At 55.5% G+C, this 14,200-nt stretch overlaps 1 protein-coding gene across 2 annotated transcripts in view; it reads right to left on the bottom strand.

Moving 5' to 3' along the window:
• Positions 1-1,986: 1,986 nt before the first annotated feature.
• Positions 1,987-14,200, bottom strand: part of PMM2 (phosphomannomutase 2) — a 30,129-nt gene continuing 17,915 nt past the window's right edge. For both annotated transcript variants that reach the window (XM_086375837.1, XM_086375838.1), the window contains 2 exons: positions 12,768-12,883; positions 1,987-3,403 (listed from right to left, as the gene is read on the bottom strand). In XM_086375837.1, coding sequence (XP_086231963.1) covers positions 3,302-3,403; positions 12,768-12,883 — 218 coding nt within the window. In that variant the 3' untranslated portion in view covers positions 1,987-3,301. The remainder of the gene's footprint in view (positions 3,404-12,767; positions 12,884-14,200) is intronic.

Below are 14,200 nucleotides of genomic sequence, written 5' to 3' on the forward strand. Positions count from 1 at the left end.
TCAAGGTGGAATCTGGCTGCGGGGAGTTCTTCCTTGAAGCCAGCAGGTGGGGGGTGGGTGGGAAAGGGGGGGTGCATCTCCCCAAAGGAGGCTGATACATTCAGTTTTTTTTCGGGGGGATGAGTAAGAAAGTGGGATCATCCATGCCTTGTTCCTTAATCAGTACCCTCACATGTAGGTGAGCTGAGCAAAGGGATATGGCTTCGTGACAACAGAAAATGCCACTTGGTTGGCCAGCTGTGAAGTGCCCTGCTGATGCATTTCCCTGTTTCCAGTGTGAGCACGCGCTGACAGGGGAGGTGGCCCAGGTTTGGGGTTTCCAAGGGCATGTGGGTGGGTGGGGGGATTGCAGTGGGGCAGGAGAGGCTGGGAAGGTCTTCCTTGGGCCCCCTGCCCCTCGAGAGGCAGGTGATGACTTTGGGGTGGTGCGCAGGCGAACATCTTTAATGTAAGAGCATATTGATTGTCAGAGCACATTAGGAAAAATTATGACCAGCCCATCGAACTCGTTCAGGGAGAGGCTGGAGCCGGCATTTAGCACGAGGGAGGGTTCGGTGGCAGCCAGGGTGCAGGAGACAGGAGGAGCTGCAGAAAGGGGTTTTTGGGTCTGTGGAGAACGGGCGGATGGGCAGACGTGGAGTCCCGGCCGAGGGGACCCTGCCTGGGGAGATGAGGAAAGAAGCCCCCGGAGAGGAAGTGAATCTGGGCCGCCGAGGCTGCCTCGCCTCGCCCAGACACACCCAGATGTCTGCCCGGTCTGCCCGACTGGTTCTTCGGCCGGGCCTCCAGTCACTTCCTGCCCGGGAGCTGGACAGACCTGTCACGCAGATCCCTCCCTTGGGATCAAGTTCAAGCCCCCTCACCGAGGTTCATAAGGGCCTTCCTGGCACCGGTAGCTGCTGGTGTGGTCTTTCCCCTGAGGTTTCCTATGCCCTCGAGCCCAGGTCAGCTTCCAGAGTGCTGGGGGTAGGGGTGGGGTGGGGCCTGGGGAAGGGCCAGAGGGAGGCGGGAAGCTTTCTTAACAGCCCCAGGCTGACCTGGGGTGACCTCTCTGCTTCCCTTTTGCTCAACACTGAGCTACTGTGTTTACATCTCTTGCCGCAGTGTCTACTGTCCTGGAACCTCGAAGGCAGGGAGGGACTTCCCTCACCTGTCAGGGTTCACACTCTGCCTCACAGGATTTTCTGGGGATGATGAAGTGAGCGGCGGCTCCCACTCTTCCAAGGCTCTTATGAAAAGTCAGTTCAGTTGTGTGTGTGGTGGGGACTATATCCCATCTGAGCCTCCATGCTCACTCTCGTCCAACTCTATGCTATCCTTTGCACCGTAGCCTGCCAGGCTCCTCTGTCCATGGGATTCTCCCAGCAAGAGTACTAGAATGAGTAGCCATTCCCTTGTCCAGGGGATCTTCCAGACCCAGGGATAGAACCTGGGTCTCCTGAATTGCAGGCAGATTCTTTACCATCTGAACCACCTGGGAGAATGTCTAAATAAAGAAGAGATGGATGACATAACTGGGGGAGCTTGGGCTGGGCTGGACCTGGGATAAGACTACAGAAGCAGAAGGATGGCGGGAGGTCCGAGGTCATCTGGAGAATGGGAAGCAGGTTGAGGGAATTCTGACAGTGCAGGGTGGGGGTGGGGCCGGCCTTGGGGACCTGCCCAGGGGAGCTCCAAGCAGGGCAGGGAAACAGCACACCCTCCACCTCAGTTATAAGGGTTGCGACAGTCTGAGTAAGGTTAAGACTCAACTGACATAAGAAGTTACAGAGACTTGTAGGGCCCACTGGGTACTAACCCAGAGGACAGAGAAGCATGAAGGGTCTGCGCCAGTTGCAGTTACCACCCTGCAACATCGGGGAAACCACTGCATCGAAAAGAGCGACTCTCGGGTCCCAAAGGGCTGAGCTTTTCCCCTAGAATCTGAGTAGGCACCGGCTCATTGAACCACCCAGGGACAAAACAGGAATCGGAATGAGAAACAGGAACCAATAAAATCACTTTAATTTGCTACTTTTCATTTTGAAAGATCATTACAGTATCATTTAAAATCCAGCCAGGAAAGATGCCCCAGGACTGCTGAGTCCTGGGGACCACTGAGAACGGTCACCCTAGCACGTGACTGCGGGCGGGGCCGGTGGGGGCTGACCCCCAGACTGGTGCTGCTTTTCTCTTCCAGGCTAAGACAAGCTGGGCTCAGGGGAGGCTAGGGCGGAACCAGGTTCCTCTGTGATGAAGGCACCTGGTGGGGACCAACTAGTGGGGTGGCAGAACACCCCTCTCCAGTTCCCCCACCCCCAGATTCAGGTTCAGGTCTGAGAGCCCCAGCAGAGGTCACGCCTGGACTGACCCCACCCCGGTCTGGAGGGACCAAAGCTGAACAATGATGTGTGAACCGTTTTCTTGGAAAGCTCACGTCCATGCTCTGGGTGAGGGCCAGAGCTGCTGTCCTTCCAGCCACAGGAACTTGCAGGAGGCAGGAGAGAGGGGAGACTGGGTTAGAGGCCTGACAGAGCTGCTCCAGCCCTGGGGTCAAAGTCTGGGTGAGGGAGTGAGGGAGGGGGCGGGCTTATTATTCAAAGACCGGGCTCCAGATCTGTTAGCAGCTCAGGCCCTTCCCTGATCCCTGAGGAGTGAAGTGTGAAGGCCTCGGCACTCGCGGGGCTGGGGCTCAGAGCAGCATCTCGGGCGGCCTGCGGGCCAGTTCTCGGCGGGGCTGTTGGTTCCACCGTCCATGTCTCCGGAACCAACGGGCTCCAATGTGTAGTGGATATGGAGCTACCCCGAGTCCTCAGCGAGTGACGTGCAAAGTCCCAGGGGTCAGTGGTCACTGGGCCAGCACAGACACTCATGGGCTTCATTTCTGGAAATGTCTTAACTGTCTGTGCTGGGGTCGGCCTCATCATAAACGTCCTGTCCTTTCTCATCAAGAGCCCCCTTCCAGTGCTGATGCAGGGGGTCCCAGCATGAACATCTGTTACATTTTCCACGAGACCCATGAAGAGGGAGGGTCCAGGCTCACTCATTTCATTCTCTCTGGACTGTTCTGGAATGATGGGGAAGTTTAAAAACAAAACCCCCAGGGGCACTGTGACTGCACGTATCGGGTAGAGTGGGGGTGGGTGGGGATGTAACTCTCTGCTGGAGGCAGTCCTGGGAACCGTTCTTGACAAGCCTTTTTCTCTGGCCCTGAAAACGGAGGGCGATTCCCCTGCCCAGCGGGGATGGTAGCGAGGACTGCAGGGTGGGCTGGGGGGAGCCCTCCCACAGGGAGCAACCCCTCCCATGGGGTGCAGGCCGGTCAGCAGAAGAGCTCCTCGCAGATCCTGCGCGTGTCCTCCGGCGCCGCCACCGTGTAGCCCACCGTCCTGGGGTCTGTGAAGATCTCGTGGTCATTCCCGCCCTGTGAAGACACGAGGCGGATGCAGGCGCCACCTGGTTTGTCCTGGGCCTTGGCCCCTGCCACCCCGGCCTGGGACCACCAGAGAAATGAGGACCTCGTGTTTTACTGGGAGCATCTCTCTGCAGCTACCATTCCAGGAGAGGAACAACCCGGTACAGTTGCTACCAAGAAAGGGTTTTTCACCTTCCCTTGAACTGCCTTCAGCTAGGAACATGTAATTATGCCTGTGGAAGAAATCACAATGTTCCCGAAGACCTGTCTAAGGCTTATTTTTCTATCAAGAAAGCAGCACAGTGGGTGACAGGAATCTCACAGCCATCGATTTTCTTTAACCGCACCCATATGTTCCTAACAGGTCACAGGGAAGGGCAGACGGGCCAGAGCTGCGCTGCCCTTGAACTTCCTGGGACCATGGACATGGTCCATCTCTGAGCTGACGCTGGCCACGCGTGTGGCTGGCCTGACAGATGCATGACTGGCCACGCGTGTGGCTGCGTGTGATTTATTAAGCTTCAACAGGCCCACGTGCCTGGAGCCCGAGCCTGCTGACCTGGGCTCAGATCCTGGTTCCAGCACCGGCGACGGGGGTGCTGTGGGCGGCTCTCCGTCTGTGAAGGGGGGATCGTGGCGGAACCGTGCCAGAGGTGCGGAGGCCACCGGTGGACGAGCGGTCCTGGGGCAGCCCCTGGGGCTCAGCGAGTGTGGGGACCTGTTTTCTTGCTTCCCTCACCCACTGCGCCCCCAGGAGTTGAGGGCACGTGTCTGGAGGACCTGGGTATGCTAGGGGGAGGGGGTCCGTGATCGTGGGTCCCCCCAGCCCCGGAGCCAGTGCCGCACCTTCCCCAGTCACACCTGTCTCAGGGAAATGCTGCTTCCACACCCCAGGCCCTGCCCCTGCTTTCCTTCTCATGGAAATTCCTACACTTTCCTTATAAAAATGGATAAGCAGCCTAATTCAAAAATCTTAAAAAAAAAAAAAAAAATCTGACAACTTTTTAAACGACTGACACCTGAAATTACAGCTGCTCTCGTCTTTGTAAGAACCAGCCACCCCCAAGCAGAAGGTGGAGGTAGTGAGGTTCACAGACCCAGAACAGTCAGCTGCCGGGGCCCAGGTGAGCTGGGTGGAGCCACTTTGGGAGCCGTGACCTTGGAGCCGTGCTGGGGAAGGTGCATTCCCAGAAGCTGGCCAGGCCTTACGTGGGCCTCACAAATTTATGTCCCACAAAAGGACTCTGGTCAGCCAGCCAGCTCCCACTTCATAGCCAGTGTCTCCTAGACAAATACGTGTGTGGGACTTCCCTGGTGGTCCAGTGGCTAAGACCCCGCTCTCCCAAAGCAGGGGGCCCGGGGTTCGATCCCCGGTCAGGGAACTAGATCCCACAGGCCTCAACTAAGGATACTGAGTGGCGCAACTAAGACGCAGCCAAATAAATAGACGAGTAAATATCTGAAAAACAAAACACCACCAAAACAAGTATGTGTGAAACCAATTCTTAAGATGAAACGAAAGGTTTCTCTTAGGGCCGCCCGGGTGTGGGGAAGCCAGCACATCGCACCTAACGGCATCTGACAACAAAGGGAGAACCAAGCCCTGCCCCGTGCAGACGCCCAGTGCCCCCAGGCATTCTCACTGCTGCGCCACTCACGGACCCTGGAGGGACCCTGGAGGGACCCTGGAGGGAGGCAGCACCCACGACCCGCCTGGCCTGGGCTCAGAAGCTCGAGGGACAGTGGCAAAGTCCACTGACAGGCTGCCTTCCGAGCTGGTCTCTGAGACCGACCCAGACGGCTCCGCTGGCAGCTGTAAAGAATGCAGGGAGGGGCCGAAGGAAGGGAGGCGACGGAGAAGACAGTGACCGCCCATCCGGGAAAGGCTGCCCCTGAGAACCCGCAGGGAGGAGGGGGGGTTCACGCCAAGCCTCCAGGGAGCCAGGCTTCACACCATCAGGTTCCCATCACAAGAGGGTCCTTCTGGAGAACGGGTGGGGGCAAGGTGAGGACTCCAAAGGGGGAGCAGAGGAGGTGCCTGCCGCCAGGCAGGGAGCAAGGCGGACAGAAGACACCACCTGGGGAGCAGGACCTCTGGGGCAACCAGGCTCAGAGCCGCCACACCCACCCCCTGGGGAGGGCGTCCCGTGCGGGGACAGCTGGGTGCCCACCACAGCCTCACTTGGCGTGAGCATCCTCCAGCCCTGATGGCGGGGGTGCGGGCAGGTAGGGGAGCTGTCTCTGGACCTGAGTCAGCCCCACTGCTATATAAGCCACTGGCTTGTATCGAGCCAAGGTCCAGATATTCAGATCACCTGTGAAAGCGGAACCGCCCACAGGCCTCTCCCGCGGGGACCTGGCCTCAGAGCACAGCAGGCTCCTCCTGGGCGGCACAGACCTCGCCAGCCAGACTCGGAAGGAGGTCGGGAGAAGCAGAACCCAAACACCAAGCTAGTGAGGGCACCGCCCTCGAGAAAAATATGGCTTCGGCTTCGGTAATAACGCTTCGGAGGACAGGAAATAGTGGAAATTTCAAAACTGGATTTACATATGCACCGAGGTTACCAGACTCAGCTTCCCCAAGCTCCAGAACAAAGCTCTGGTTTCCTGGGAGAAGAGGGAGGGGGCGGAAGGATGAATAAGCGGTTGTGTTTCCGTTGGGGTGAACCTGGCCGGCCTGAAGGAGAGGCCCTGGCTCAGCCCAGGCCGCCCATTAATATTTAATCCCAGAGAGGCCAAGGTCTGGGCTGCAGGGGAGAGGGTTCCAGTGAAACTTGATTATGCCGACGCTGGAGATAAAGAAGGGGAGCAGGGCTCAGTGTCCCCGACCCAGGTTCCCGCAAGCCACAGACGCGACATGACTTCCAGGGGGTCTGGGCTGCGTGGACACCCGCCCACTGCACAGCCAGGCTCTGCGGCTGCACGAGGATGTTTACCCCGGGGAGTCCAGCAGGCACTTGGCAAATCTCTACTTGTCAGGGGTACAAAGGCCTCCAAGACCAGGCCTCGGCCCAGAGCAGGGATTCGCCCCCTGGTGGCAGGTGACAGTCACTGCAAGAGCTTAAAAAATTCGTCAGAAAGACTGGGAAAGAACAAAAGATGGGGGGCCAGAGGCCTGGGTAACTCTGAGAGCTCCCACCTCAGGGTGTCTCCAGCCACCTGAGGGCCAGGCGCCTGGGGCTCGGGCAGCAGGCCGTGGGTCTGGGGGCTCCCCACCTGACTGCCATGTGTGCTGTTCTTCGTGGGTGAGAACAATCTCACTTTGCCGACAAAGGCCCGTCTAGTCAAGGCTATGGTTTTTCCAGTGGTCGTGTATGGATTGAGAGCTGGACTATAAAGAAAGCTGAGTGCCGAAGAACTGATGCTTTTGAACTGTGGTGTTGGAGAAGACTCTTGAGTCCCTTGGACTGCAAGGAGATCCAACCAGTCAATCCTAAAGGAGATGAGTTCTGAATATTCATTGGAAGGACTGAGGCTGAAGCTGAAACTCCAACACTATGGCCACCTGATGCGAAGAACTGACTTACTGGAAAAGACCCTGATGCTGGGAAAGATTGAAGGCGGGAGGAGAAGGGGATGACAGAGGATGAGATGGTTGGATGGCATCACCGACTTGACGGACATGAATTTGAGCAAGCTCCACGAGCTGGAGATGCACACGGAGGCCTGGTGTGCTGCAGTCCACGGGCCAGAGTTGGACGCGACTGAACTGATTTGACCACAACCTCAAACAATTTTAATGTTTGAAAATGAATGCCCTTAGAGAATAGTACTGATTTCTTTTTTTTCCTAGAAAGAAGTAAACAGGGTAAAAAATAGTAAGAGCCTGGCACCAGGGACCTGAGGTTTTGAAAGGAACCAGGTGACTCCAATGTGGCCTCCAGGGCCGAGAACCAGTGGTTTCAGTCCTAGTGATTACCAGGCGGCTCAGTGGTAAAGAACCCACCTGCCAACACAGAAGATGCAAGACACGTGGGTTCGACTCCTGCATCGGAAAGGCCCTCTGGAGGGGAAATGGCAACCTACTCCAGTATTCCTGCCTGGAAAATCCCATGGACAGAGGAGCCTGGTGGGCCACAGTCCATGGGGTCACAGAGTCGGACATGACTGAACAGAACGTGCACACACAAGATGACCCGGCCAGGGGTGGTGGAAAGCGAGCTGGCTGTTGGGCTGAAGTCCCTGGATGACTGACCCTTCTGGTCTGCTGATGGCTCTGGCATATCCTACCTCTGATCCATAAAAAGGGGTTTAGAGCTGTGAGGGGTCCTGGCTCGGGAAGCTGATGCTGTGAACACCAGTGCCCCCTGGGGGCCCGCTCTCCCTGAGCAGGAATGCTGGGGCGGGCCCGGTCCAGTCAGCCACCGTCCTGTCCTCTGGCCCCGGGAGGCCATGGACTGTCGTGTCTGGAAGGAAGGCGGGCCCCTGGTGGACACCTGGAACCTGTGGCTCCTTTGCACCCCATTCTAGCTTTTGCTCTTCTCAGCGGGGGCACAAGGGTCTTCTCGGCCAGGCTGAGACCCTTTAATCTGGTCCAACCTCCTCCTCCGGGGGGCTCCCCTCACCCCGCTAACAAAGCCTGCCATCAGCCACCTGAGACCTAGTCCTTAGATTTCAGCAGACAAAGGAGTAGTGAGTGAGGCGGGTCTAACCCCAGGACACAGTGCTTTTGCTGGGGGTCCTGGAGATGCCTTGAGATGCTGGGCACAGCGAGGAAGTCCTGACTGAGGCTAAAGACCTACAAGCATCTCGAGGGTGGCTGGGTACCACTCACAACGGTGACGCGTCATCCGCCCTGTGGGCCCCAACCTCACAAAGCGTCCTCAGTCCCAGGTGAGCCTTATCCTAACTTCCTTAAAGGCAGTGGCTCCTGGATGCAGGCCAGGCTTACCCACTGCCTGCCCTATTAAGACCACACTTTGTTCTCGAGCCTTCGGAAGGGGACCCATAGCCCCAGTGGACGGCCCAGGGCACTGAGGCCCAGGAAGAGACAGACTCACTTGTGGTCACTGCGCCAGGCTTCTGGGGGCGCAGATTTGGGTACTCTCAAGCCCATTGCCCCTCTCCACCACGTGGGTTTTAGGGAGAGTGATCGCAGTGCTTTGGAATGAGGGGAGAGAATGACTAGGGAGGGGCTTCCAGAGCCCACTCAGGGGCTGACCCTCTGTGGGGCCCCAGCCTTCCCCAGCTGCGGTGGGGACGGGGCAGACCCCGTGGAAGTGTCCAGCTCAGGGTCTGGCGCTGAGGAAGTACTTGAGAAGTTTCGTCTTCTTCCCTTTTTCAATTAGACAGTTTAAAGTTTTAGTTTTCAATAGATAGCACCTTCAGGCAGTTCAGAAATGTAAAGAATCGGATCTGGTCACAGCGGGCAGTCCCTCTCCCCTCCTCACCCCTACCCTCACAGTTAACTCTGGAGTTTGTTTCCGGGTATCTTTTCAGACTCCCTGTGTGTCCGGACGTGCAAACGTGAGGAGAGAGGACTTCTCTGTCTTTAGACAAGTCATGCAGCCTGTTACCCCGCTCTAGCTGTTTCAGGCTACCTGGCATTGTGCTGTGTTCACTCTGTCTCCTCCTGTGAAGGGTGGGGTCCTAGCTGGGCCGGCCCCTCTCTGAAGCCCTTTCTACACATGGAGGGGAGAATTGCGAGCTGAATCAACCAGAGCCGAACTGCGGAGTCAGAGTCCATCAGTGGGTAGTGCTCACGAAGGGTTCAGATGTGTTTTCATGCTGTAGCGACTTAAAGCCAATATGTTTTTTACAAAAAGCATTAAACAAGCAGAAGCACTGTTGCCTGGGAATTCAGGAAGGCTGGGGATGATTTGGCAGCCCCCCAGAGAGCGAGGCAGAGTGGTCTGGGTCTTCTTCCCGAGCCCTGGCTGTCTCCCTCCCCATGGCAAACTGAGGCCCCAAGGCTGGACCCAGGGCCTTCAACCTGAACTCTGAGCTGGGTTTAGGACACTGGTTGTTGTGACTGCTGGAGAGGATGAGGGGGTTCCCAGCACTGACAAGAGTTTAGAAAAGCAAAGGCCAGCCTCTTACTTCTCCCCTCTGCTCTCTGGAGGTGCTCAGGGTGGGCTGGGGGTCGGGGAAGACATGGGGGACCCCATACAAAGTCAGATCCCATCAGAGGGAAACTGAATCTGCTGAGCTTGGCAGGGAAATGGTTTTTCACCCAGTACTCAGCTCAGGTGCCACCTCCCTGGAAGCCAGCAAAGACATTTGCCTGGCACAAAGGGAAAAAACAGCTTTCAGAATGTCTGTCACCGAATAGGAGAAGCGTAAAGCTAGCGCCTGAACTGCTCTGTGCGTCGGGACGGTAAAAGAGTTAGAGGGCTGGGCAGCTAACTCCCATTTCCGGGAAAACCACTGACAAAGAAGATCAGAGAAGAGGGCCAAGGATGACGCAAGAAGGGTTCACCACAGTGTTCGTTACGAGAGCAAAGAGCCGCAACCCAAAACGGCCTCTGCTAGGGAAGTGGGTCAACAGACTGTGCCTGAACGCTAGAATGTTATACGGCCATCAAACGTTTGTCTTCAAAATATATTCCCTGATGCAGGGGCGGGAATGAAGTATGTTGAGAAGAAAAGCAGAAACGAAACGAGTGCACGTGCCAGGTCCACAGCTGGGGTCATGGGCAGACGTGCGAACAGGCTGGGCGGCGGGCCAGCTGCGACTCACAAGTGCCTTCTACTTTCCTCCTCATGCCGCTTCTAATTTTCTACAATGAATGCCTATTAATTAAGGATTGAGTCGGGGGGAGGGGGACCTCCATTTCGCAGCACCCATTTTTTAAAGGTACGTAAGATTAAAAAAGAAGGTAACTGATACACTACTATGTGTAGTAAAGAATCCTCCCGCCAAAGCAGGAGACACAGGGATTTTTCAGTCCCTGGGTTGAGAAAATCCCTTGAGGAGGAAACGGCAATGCACTCCAGCGTTCTTGCCTGGGAAATCCCAGGGACAGAGGGGTCTGGTGGGTGACAGACCACGGGGTCACAAAGAGTCAGACATGACTCCGTGACTGAGCACGCACGCACGAGAACCAATTGCATAGCACAGGGCACCCTACTCAATGCTCTGTGGTGACGTAAGTGGGAAGGAAATCCAAAAGAGAGGGGTGATGTGTATACACAGCTGATTCACTGCTGTACTGCAGAAAGTAACAGAACATTAAAAAGTGACTATACTCCAGTAAGGGCTTCCCTGGTAGCTCAGCTGGTGAAGAATCCGCCTGCAATGCAGGAGACCCCGGTTCAATTCTTGGGTCGGGAAGATCCTCTGGAGGAGGGGATGGCAACCCACTCCGGTATTCTTATTCTGGAGAATCCCTGTGGACAGAGGAGCCTGGTGGGCTATGATCCATGGGGTTGCAAAGAGTCGGACACGACTGAGTGACTACGCCCAGCACAGCACATACTCCAATAAAAGTTAAAACAACAATAATAAACCACAAAACAGACTGATGTGTGGTAAGGCAGTGGTTAAACAGACAACTCTCTAATTCCTACATGAAAAATTCCCCAAAGAAGTAGTTTATTGATTACCTCAAGGAGTGCACTCCACTCTGCAAAGCCGCAACTAAGGCCTCAGATGGCTGTTTACGCAGAGCAAGAAGGCCATGGTCACAGAATATTCTGTCTTGGCCCGTCTGAAGAGCCTGCTTCTCAGACTACAAGGACCGGCTCAAAGCTGGGGGGACGGGGGAGGTCTCTGGCCATCCCTTAGATCCTGGGGGTAATATCATTCGCTCGCTTTGCCTCAGACAGTGACTTTCTTCCCCCAATTCTTTGCCTGAATTCAAAAGCACTTCTGCCTCAAAGCATTTCAACAAAAGGAGGTGGTTATAAACCGTTTCTCTCCATCACTGAGAGAAAGGCTCAGTGATACAGCTCCTGAGAAGCACGGGGTTTGCTGGGGAACAAGACAGAACTGGAGAGACGGTCTGTGGACTAGGAAGTGTACTCATTGTGGGGAGCTGGCTCTGGGGTCGCCAGCTCTATCGTTAGCTGTGTGACCTTGGGAAGGTAACCTCACTGAGACCCAGGTTTATAATTTTTTTTCCGGCCACGCCACTCCGTTTGTGGGATCTTAGTTCCCTGCCCAGGGACTGAACCCAGGCCCGCGGCAGTGGAAGCTTGGAGTCCCAACCGCTGGACCACCAGGCAAGTCCCCCAGTTTTATAATTCAGAAAGCAGGCCTTGAGACTATACTATCTGGAAGTCCTTTCCTGCAGGAAGACTAGCACGTGGAGCTCTTACTGAAAAAGGCAGGTCCACGTAGAACGCGTGTGCTACGTTGCCCAGTTGTGTCTGACTCTTTCTAACACCGTGGACTGTAGCCCGCCAGACTTCTCTGTCTGTGGGATTCTCCAGGCAAGAACACTGGAGTGCCATTTCCTCCTCCAGGGGATCTTCCCAATCCAGGGATCGCACCTCCATCTCGTACGTCTCTTGCACTGGCAGGTGGATTCTTTAGCATTAGCACCACCTTGGAAGCCTCCCATGTGGAACAGACTTTGGCAAAACAGCAAAACCCTGGGTTTTTGCTGGAGGAATTAAAGACTCCGTCCATGCAGTCTTTCTGCAGCACTGGCTGCTGCAGTGCAGCCACAAAGCCTGAGACAGGAGCCTGACAGCAAGGTAGCTACCACACTGGGTGGCCCGTGGGGAAGCAGAGGGACACGAGGTGAGAGACGCTGAAGGGAGGCGGCCCTTGGCTGGGCAGTGGCCATTAGGGGTGCACCTCCTCGGGGCCTTGATGGCGGCAACGCCTCTTGGTCGGGCTCGCGGAGACCCGCCTGTCCTCAGGTGAGCCCCGAGGCTCTGGGGAAATCCCTTCAGCTGGCGCTGGCCTCTCCACACCGGGCTCTGCTCTCAGCCCCCAGTTCAGATTCAGTCCTGGACCCGGGGTTCCTGACCGTGCCCCCGGGACGGCCCCCTACCCTGTGAGTGATGCCCAGATCTGACCCTGCACCTCTCATCTCTCCTGAATGTCAGACCCACGAGATTCCCATTCTCCTACCATTCAGGGCTCCTCGAGCCTAATCAAGATGAATGCCTCTGGGAAAAATACGGTGAAAAATAAAAAGGGTAAGGGCTTTGAAACGCAAAGAGGGTATGATGACAGCCCCAGGTCTTGTTCTGGAAGGTGCTCGGGTGGGCGACACTCAACACCACACTGAAAGGCTCTATCCTTACCTCCAGAGGCGGCAGGTGTCTGAGCGCAGAGACACCCCGCAGGACAGAAGCCACCACCCAGTGTCAGCCAGGCTGCCGGGCGAAGTGTGTGTGGTAGGGGGAAAAAGCCCCTCTGTCTGTCCTTCCCCTCAACCCAAACTGAACAACATGGCTGCTAACACCCTTCCATACTTACTGGCATGGTTTTGTCACCGAAGAAATAGATGGTCTTATAGCCGTCCTTCTCCACATGTCCCAGGCAGTACCTCTTGTCCCAGCCATCGGGGAAGACATCGAAGCTGATCTGGCCTCCTGCCGAGCGGGGTGGGAGACACACAAGCCAGAGATGCAAAGGAGGTTAATGATGTGTCACTGAAAAAAACATGTACTTCAAGCTAGTCTGTAACTGGAGCCCCAAGGTTGACTTTTATTACCCTGGCTTGCTAATTACCATACTTTAGGGGTAACTTCAATCACTCCAGTGTTCTCGCCTGGAGAATCCCAGGGACAGGGGAGCCTCGTGGGCTGCCATCTATGGGGTCGCACAGTGTCGGACATGACTGAAGTGACTTAGCAGCAGTAGCAGTAGGGGTAAGTTCTAGGAATTTGTTTTTCCCCTAAATAATTGTTGCTGTGGTTGTCTTATTTTTAGTTAAGGTATGGATATATACATATATTTTTTGATGTGGCTCATTTTTAAAGTCTTTACTGAACTTGTTACAATGTTGCTTCTGTTTTATGTTTTGTTTTTTTTGGCCCGGAGGCATGTGGGATCTTAGGTCCCTGACCAGCGATAGAACCTGCCACCCCTGTATTCGCAGACGAAGTCCTAACCACTGGACCACCAGGGAAGTCCCTAGAAATTAATTTTGGCATTACACTTCCCCCGCTCCCAACATCATTTCACTTAAAATCTAAAAATCTGAAGTCTGAAGAAGAGACGCAGCATGCTGACTCAGAGTGAGAACCACATCTGCCTCTGCAGGGCAGGGTCAGACACTGAAGCAGCCTGGCACGCACGCTGCCAAGGGCCTGCTGCAGCCCTGCTCACCTCCAGCCACACCACGCTCTTGCTGCGTCCTCCCAACAGCAGGATGCACCCAGCTTGCTGTGCAGGAAAATGAAAATCCCACAGACAGCGATTTTCCACACAGCTTTCATGGGCAACAAAAAACCCTTTCAAGGCTTTGTCGGGACACTTAACAGCCCATCCATTTATCTTTTACACAGAGTCCCCCTGCAGCTCTAGTTTTCTGGCAAGTGTATGCTTGCTTATTAGAGCTGGTGAAAGGAGAGGGCTTTAAGAAACGGCTCACCAGCACTGACAGTAGAAACCTGTCTGCTTAAAGCTGGGCGTGTTCCACCTGATTGCAAGGTGGAGACGCCCAGCACTGCAAGAGGGGCTCTGCATCAGACACAGAAACAGCCGCGCGGGCCGGTCACTGTCGGCAGAAGCTCCGGGAACCTAGACGAGAGCCTGCTCCTTTCTGGGCCCCATTTGTTGATCTGTAAAATCAGCCCAAGTGACTTCTAAGGTTCTCTGCTGGTCACATATTACAGGATTTCAGACACATTTGACTTACATGACCTAACGGGCCCCCTCCAACCCCTGCCCTGTCCCATCTCTTC

Source organism: Bos grunniens, chromosome 25 (assembly GCF_055505025.1).
Source record: "Bos grunniens cultivar Pamir isolate PY7600 chromosome 25, Bosgru_T2T1.0, whole genome shotgun sequence".
In the NCBI taxonomy this organism is placed as follows: Eukaryota; Metazoa; Chordata; class Mammalia; order Artiodactyla; family Bovidae; genus Bos; species Bos grunniens.